This window comes from Sorghum bicolor, chromosome 8 (assembly GCF_000003195.3).
Source record: "Sorghum bicolor cultivar BTx623 chromosome 8, Sorghum_bicolor_NCBIv3, whole genome shotgun sequence".
NCBI lineage: Eukaryota > Viridiplantae > Streptophyta > Magnoliopsida > Poales > Poaceae > Sorghum > Sorghum bicolor.
The window spans coordinates 45333583-45341927 of record NC_012877.2 but is presented as its reverse complement, the minus strand read 5'-3'; the positions used below and the strand labels follow the sequence as shown (position 1 = coordinate 45341927).

Genomic DNA, 8345 nt, shown 5'->3' with positions numbered 1-8345 from the left:
AAAACTCAGAAAAAAAAGTAATACTTATCTAGATACACGTGGGGGTGCCTCCCCCAAGCTGGATGTTGACATAGTCGTTCACTCTTGTAGCCTGTATGTTTGGTCTCACTCTTCTTAAGCCTCAAAATCCTGCACAACCCAAGTAGACAACAAAACTTGTGGAACATGTTAAGGGTTAGGTTATTGTCTAGAGCTTATGAGAGCTTAATGTGAGAATTCTATAAACTCAATCACATCAAGCTCCTCTACCAGGTTGTTTTGTGGCTCGAGATAGATTTTCAAGCGTTGACCATTTACCTTAAAAGTGTTACCTATGTCGTCTTGGATGGTAATGGCTCCATGAGTTGAAGTGTCAATAACCTTGTATGGTCCATCCCACTTACTTCGTAGCTTACCATGCCCAAAGAGCTTTACTCTTGAATTGAATAGTAGAACCTTATCTCCAGGCTTAAACTCCTTGTGCTTGATTCTCTTATCATGCCATCGTTTTGTTCTCTCTTTATAGATCCTTGAATTGTGGTAGGCTTTCTCTCTCCATTCTTCTAGCTCAGATAGTTGCATCAGACGATTCTCACTAGCGAGGTGGAGATCCATGTTCCATTTCTTGAGTGCCCAATGAGCCTTAAACTCTACTTCCACAGGCAAGTGACAAGTTTTTCCATATACAAGTTGATAAGGTGACATGCCTATGGGTGTTTTGAATGCAGTTCTATATGCCCAAAGTGCATCAGGAAGTTTGTCCTTCCACCCCTTACCCATCTCATCTACGGTCTTTTGTAAAATATTTTTGATTTGTTTGTTAGATGTTTCGGCTTGACCGCTAGTCTGAGGATGGTATGGTGTTGTGACGTTGTGTCGAACTCCATGATCGGCTAGGTACTTCCGGAAGATTTTGTCGATGAAGTGTGAACCTCCATCGCTTATAACTATCCGGGGTATACCAAAGCGAGGAAAGATTACTTCATGGAACATTCTCTTGGCATGTTTTGAATCAGCTGATCGACAAGGTAGGGCTTCTACCCATTTGGACACGTAGTCCACAGCTACTAAGATATACTCGCAATTCCCGGACATAGGGAATGGCCCCATGAAATCAATGCCCCATACGTCGAAAAGTTCTACTTGAAGATTATTTGTGAGAGGCATTTCATTTCGTGAGTTGATATTCCCATGTTTTTGACATCGGTGGCATCTCCTGACAAAGTCCTTTGTATCTTCATACATCGTTGGCCAGAAAAAGCCACTTTGCCAAATTTTAGCATGTGTCCGGAATGCTCCATAGTGCCCTCCATATGGCGAGGCATGGCATCTTTCCATAATTTGAGTAGCCTCGGCCATAGGAACACACCTTCTCAAGAGTCCATCAGCGCAGACTCGGAAAAGATATGGCTCATCCCAAAGGTGGAAACGACTATCGTGAAGCAACTTCCTTTTGTTTGCACCAGGTGGGACATAGCCTTTTACTATAAAGTTTACGATGTCTGCGTACCATGGATCTGCATGTGTTATCTTAAGTAGGGTGTCATCCCTTAGGTAGTCATTTATGGGAAGTTCATCATGTGTTTCCTTATATTGAAGCCTAGACAAGTGGTCGGCTACGGAATTCTCAACTGCCTTCCTATCTCGGATTTCTATGTCAAAGTCTTGGAGTAGAAGAATCCATCGAATTAGACGAGGCTTAGCATCTTTCTTAGTGAGGAGGTACTTGAGAGCAGCATGGTCTGAATAGATGATTATCTTTGCCCCCACTAAGTAAGATCTAAACTTGTCTATAGCAAAGACAACAGCCAAAAGCTCTTTTTCAGTTGTAGTGTAATTGAGCTGTGGTCCAGATAAGGTTTTGCTAGCGTAGGATATGGCATAATGCTTTTTATCCTTGGTTTGTCCTAAAACGGCACCAACCGCAAAATCGCTAGCATCACACATGATCTCAAAAGGAAGATTCCAATCCGGTGGTTGGATAATCGGGGCTGAGATGAGTGCTTTCTTAAGAGTTTGAAAAGATTCATGACACTCATCACTAAAGATGAAAGGTGCATCCTTAGCTAGGAGATTAGTTAGGGGTCTAGCAATTTGAGAGAAATTCTTGATAAAGCGTCTATAGAACCCTGCATGTCCCAAAAAGCTACGGATTCCTTTCACATTCGTGGGAGGTGGAAGTTTTTCAATAACTTCAATCTTTGCTTTGTCCACTTCTATACCACGTTCGGACACTTTATGTCCTAGCACTATTCCTTCCTGAACCATAAAATGGCATTTCTCCCAGTTCAGGATTAAGTGTTTTTCTTCACATCGCTGCAGGACTCTATCTAAATTCTCTAAACAATGATCAAAGGTTTTGCCATAGACGGTAAAATCATCCATGAAAACCTCCTTGATTTTCTCAATCATGTCCGAGAAAATAGACATCATGCACCGTTGGAAAGAAGCTGGAGCATTGCACAATCCGAACGACATTCGTCGGTATGCATAAGTTCCATACGGGCATGTAAAGGTAGTCTTTTCTTGGTCATCTGGGTGGATTGGGATTTGGTGATATCCAGAATAACCATCAAGGAAACAAAAGAAAGAGTGGTTTGCAAGCCGTTCCAACATTTCATCAATGAAGGGTAACGGAAAGTGATCTTTCTTTGTAGCCTTATTGAGTTTTCGATAGTCAATACACATACGCCACCCAGTGACAATTCGTTGAGGGATAAGTTCATTCTTCTCATTCCTAATGACCGTCATTCCTCCTTTCTTTGGCACTACTTGGACAGGGCTAACCCACTCACTATGTGGCACAGGATAAATAATCCCAGCACGATAGAGTTTGAGGACCTCTTTCTTAACAACCTCTCGCATAGCATTGTTAAGTCTCCGTTGTGGTTCCCTTGAAGGTGTAGAATTGGGATCAATAGGGATACGATGAGTGCAGAGAATGGGACTAATGCCCGTGAGATCCTCGAGAGAGTAGCCAAATGCTGATCTATGTCTTTCAAGAACAGTGACAAGTTGTTGTGTTTCATAATCGGAAAGCTTGTCACTGATAATTACTGGAGTTTTTGAGTTGTTGTGCAAAAATACATATCTAAGGCCAGAAGGAAGAGGTTTTAATTCTATCGAAGGAGGTGAAGGTAGTTCATTTTTGTCTAGCTCAACGGGTTCTACCAACTCTTCTTCTTCTTGAACAAAGTGTTCATGATTAAAGAATGGTTGGGTCATCTCCTCTTGAGTTACCATTAAGACCTCCTCAATAGGATCTGGGTCAAGATTGGGTTCCACTATCGTGTTAATTGATCTAACAAGAGGAACAACAATAGTGGAATTCCCAACCTTGAAGTCTAAATGACCTCGTTGTGGTTGTTCTTGTAGAAGTTTCATGATTGGTCTACCAATCAAGAGAGGAATCTCGGGTATGTCAAAAATGTGAAAATCTAGACATATTCCAGAGTCCTTGATTCTAACAGGAACTGCCCTTAATACCCCATGGCTTTCTAGAATTAATCCAGATGGACTTTGTAAAAGTTTTTGAGATGGGGTTATGGACTCGTTGGGATAAAGAGTGCCAGCTAACTCCTTGGAAATAACATTTATCCCAACATATGGATTGTAGTGGACCTTCCTAGGGGACCCTCTAATTTGGCACAGAAGAATGGTTGAAGGAGTGATGATTCGAGCTACCTCAAGAGACAGCTCTGCTTCTGTTAGCCATTCATAACTCAGAATAGCCGAAAGGCTTTTGATGTGTTCTATGTCAACAGATTCTACTCTTAGAATGGATTGAGTGGTCCTTGCTAGAGGTCGTGTTTGGATAGGAAAATTCGAGGTGTTTCCATAATCTTCAAAAAGATCTTCCTCGAATTCAAAGGGATGCTCTAAAGGTGGTGGTTCATCATCCCTTAGTTGGTTTTGCATTCCTTTATCAGGAGGTTTCTCTACAACCAAAATAATGGATGGGTCAAGTGGAATTTCTAACTCGGTTGCAAGTTCCTTATCTTTTGGTTTAGGATCAGGCTCGACTTCTTTTTCTCCTTTAGGAAACTCATCATAAATGCCTGTGTAAGGGGTATTTTCAAGAATTCTTTCTAGGATAGCTCTCCCCTCATCTGTGAGTTTGTGTGTGAATGAGCCTCCTGAAGCAATGTCGAGGTAAAGAGTAGCCTCCTTGCTTAGACCACGATAAAAGTGGTAGTACAGTACATGGTCAGGCAGGGAAAGGTTTGGACCGGAATTGGTAAGGCTTGTGAACCTAGCCCAAGCTGCTCCTAAAGTTTCCTTCTCTCTTTGTTTGAATGTAAGAATTTCGATTCTAAGGTCAGCGATTCGAAAAAGTGGGAAGAAAGCGAGACAAAAGTTGTCCCGAAGTTCATCCCAATTTCCATTAACGCCTCCTACAGAATGAGCATACCACTTTTTTGCTCTTCCCAAAAGGGAGAACGGAAATAATTTCCATTTAAGGGTTTCTTGTGTCATGCCAGAAATAGATCGGCAAGAACACAACTGCTCGAATTCTCTAAGGTGGGTGTATGGATCTTCATCTACTTGCCCAGAGAAGGATTGCTCCTGAATCATGGCTATTAGATCAGGGCCGAGGTCATAGCCATCTGTAAGAATTGGATGTGATGATGGTGGTGGCTCTAATAACTCGCCCTTTGGAGCAAAGAATTTATAGATAGGAGTGAAATCCATGTGGTATGGTGAAAATGGTAAGGTGAGTGTGGTAAAAGGGAAAAGAAAAAAGGATACACGGACGACTGGTTCGAAACTAGCACAGCTACCGTTCCCCGGCAACGGCGCCAGAAAGCTTGTTGGGTATTTTAAACGCAAACAGAAAAAATCCGCAAGCGCACGGATACCGATGTAGCCTTCACCCGGGAGTATTCCAGAGTATCGATTTTCCACAGAGAACGTGAGTGTACTAATTAAGATCCAAGATCGCCCAAGGATAACTATATAATTATTTTTGGTGGGAAGAGAGGAAGTTTCCTGAGAGTTCTCTAGTTGATCTAAGAATCAAGAATTACTTCAAGATTATCTATTTCGGGACATCAGAACACTAACCACAGAAAGAGATGAGAAGGGGGCTAGGAAGCTCCGACTACGGTCCTACAAACACCGATCCGAACGAGGTGGAATACGTCGACCGTTAGGGCTGTCACTACCCTAAGGCTACCACAACAATCCGCAGGATTGGGTGCAATTCTAGGTAATTGCAAGACTAAACACCACGTCTAATCTATTAATTACTACTCTAATGTTTCAAAGATTAGAGCACTTGATGCAAGCGGGAATCCAATAAATAACTTGAATGTAAATAAAAGTAATTAGAGAACTCAGGAGTTATGAGTTGAAGAACCTGGAGAATGATGAAGAACGAACCAGATGCTGCAAAAGTACAATGTTGAGGAAGATCCGACAGATCCGGCTCCTCCTCCGCTCTCCTCTTCTCTCTCCCTATTTTCTAGATTACAACTAGAACTAACTAGAACTAGAACTAGAGGAACTAGAACTAGAACTAGATGAACTAGAACTAGATCTAGATGAACTAGAGGTAGAACTAGAAGAACTAGAGGGATCCTCTCTACTTGGATGAAGAATTGAAACCCTAGCTTTGATTCTGTAGAAGAGGTATGATCTCCAGGGGCCAGGGGGTCTGGTTTTATAGTCCCTTCAAGTGAATCTGGGCCGTCGGATCAAACCGACATTGATCGCATGGTTTTCCTTGATCCTTTAGGTCGGTGGAGCATAATCCGCGAAACGTGTCCTGATTGGACACTGTAGCTGGGCGGGCGCCTAGGAGAGTTGGGCGGGTGCCCTGCCTCCGAGCCCGATTTCCTTCCCGTTCGTTCCCGTAGCTTCTGGAGTCTTCTAGATGATAGAAAATTGCGCGACACGTTAATATCTCTATGTAATCCCGACGTGTGGGCCTTTCTTTCATATTTCCTAATAACCCCCTGCAGAAATAGACAAACACCAAAACTCATGGAATTCTATCAGATAAAACCCTAAGTCTGGGTGTTGGTTGCATTTGGATCCTTTTCCATGATTAATTGATGGTTAAATATGAGCATTAAGGACCGTCAACAACATCCTGAAAATCCAACTCTTGGTCACCCTTTCTATTGTTTCCCAAATCCTCACCGGGTACTCTTTGTATGTGAAATCCGATTTAACAGTCAATTCTTCTAACGATATCTGCTCTTATGACACACGCAAGTACTTTTTAAGTTGAGACACATGGTAGACATCATACACTCTTGAACTTTCAGGTATACCACTTTGTTCCGTATTTCTAACATCTTGAAAGGCCCGACATACCTTGGTGCTAACTTTCCTTTCATATTAAACCTTCTCACATCGCTCATAGGTGACATTTGCAAATACATATAGTCTCCCACTTCAGAACTAATTCCCTTCTCAGATGTCAACATAACTCTTATGTCGAGACTGTGCCACCCTCAGATTATCTCTGATCACTCTCAATTGTTGTTCTGCATCATTTAGAACTTCTATCCCAAACACTTGTGTTCTCCCATTTGATTTCAAATCAACAGGGTTCTACACTTACATCCATACAAGCTTTCAAAAGGCCCCCACTGAAGGCTCTTCTACTAACTGTTGTCCTAAGAAAACTTCGCATACGGTAACCTGTTTGTACCAAACTGCAATACACAAGCTCACAACATATCTTCTAAGTAATCTTTTCAGTTCCTGTGGTTCCCAAATAAGTAATTAATAGAGCTCCTTTGGCAGTACTAGTGACATCACCTAGTTCAACACTCAACCCTTCAAATTTCAGTGTCATTTGAACTCCTCTAGCACACTCTTTATGCTTTGAGCATTCGCAAAGGCTTTTTCTCCTTCAAGTGATAGCATTTTTCCCAGTCATAACTCTTGATTCACTCAAATCCATCGACAATGTGACCAGCTCAAATCCAACTTCCTAAAGATTCCCTTTAGATTCTTACGTTCTACACAGATATCACTCCTTAGACCCAAGAAGGCAGTATCTCCATGCTCCACTATGGATACCTCCACATCACACGTCAGTTAATCCAACCCACTTAGTTGACTTATGCACAAGCCACTACTTTTGTTGTATGGAGCACATCTAAGGTCTTAATGGAATAGAAGAACCCTATATGTTGATCTTTATAACACCTTCAGTGAACCACTGATAGAATCTTATCATTCTAAGTCAATCTCTTAGTCACTCCTATGTCAAGATTACATTGGCTCCAGCAAACCTATGATAGCCTCTCGCCATATCTATAGCACTCTAAGTGTCATTCACTTTCCTTTGGTGGTTTCCAACTCTTGTATCTTTAACTTTCTTAGGTCCATCATTAAAGATGACATCTCCTAGATGAGAACTTTCATCAACTAGAACATACTGGTCATGCTCTGTTTAGGAGTGAAGTCTTTTGAGTCTCCGTGGAATCAACAGTAGATGTAGCATATCCACTTCCTAAGTTGTCAAGTGACCAATTTCACTAACTTGAGCCAGAATAGATGATTATAATCATGGGATATCTCTAGAGACACTTCTTACTTCATGGTGAATTGAAAGGGCATTAATCTATCATATCAAGGTACTACCCCCCTTAAGATGAGATAGGTCGGGGGACAGTTTGGACTAGCTCTCATATTCTGTCTTAGATGCTACACATCATATAGTCTCTTAAATTCACTGTACCAAGTCTCATGATCCGGAGTGGGTTTCATCACTAAGTTCCAACTATTGGTACCTCTATCATAGTTGAATTGCTTTGCTCTCACATCCCATGAATAACTTCGTAGACTTTGGTGTCACCTGATTCTCATAAGTGTTGACACCAGCTAACACCACTTAGATACTAGGTTGTCATCCCCAGCATGGTGCCAGAGTGTACAAAGGTATTTATGAATGTAAAGGCTCTCTAGAAAATAATCTATTCTATCCGCAAGCGCACAGATAAAATACCTCATTGTAGCATTTCACCAGGAAAGTATTCCACGTATCGTTATTTATAATTTTGCTTAAGAGAACAATGGGAATGAAGATAAGGATAAAATCTATCAAGGCATAGACTAGAGATAAACTTGCAAGAACATGATTACTAATGAGGAACTCGTCACACAGTCACTTACTTCGGCAGGAGGTAATCCATAATAATAATGATAATGAAATGTAAGCTCATGAGTAAATAACACAGCGATTAGAAAATAGACTACTCCTCATATATGTAAGGTGACGTCGGATTAGCTAGAGAAGGGATTCTAAGTTATCTACTATCTACTAAGTCATAATATACTTTAGTTATCTACAAGATCATATATAGCATAAAAGACTCTTCATTCATGTATAAGGAACATTGCTAAAG

General features: G+C 41.3%; 1 protein-coding gene across 1 annotated transcript; it reads right to left on the bottom strand.

The window, feature by feature from the left end:
• Window positions 370-2247, bottom strand: LOC110429696 (uncharacterized protein K02A2.6-like; the record flags this gene model as incomplete). Its single annotated transcript, XM_021446059.1, has 3 exons — window positions 1845-2247; window positions 1339-1457; window positions 370-1203 (listed from the first exon to the last, which is right to left on the bottom strand). Coding segments are annotated over exons 1-3 (1356 nt in total), but the record flags the coding sequence as incomplete, so codon positions are not given.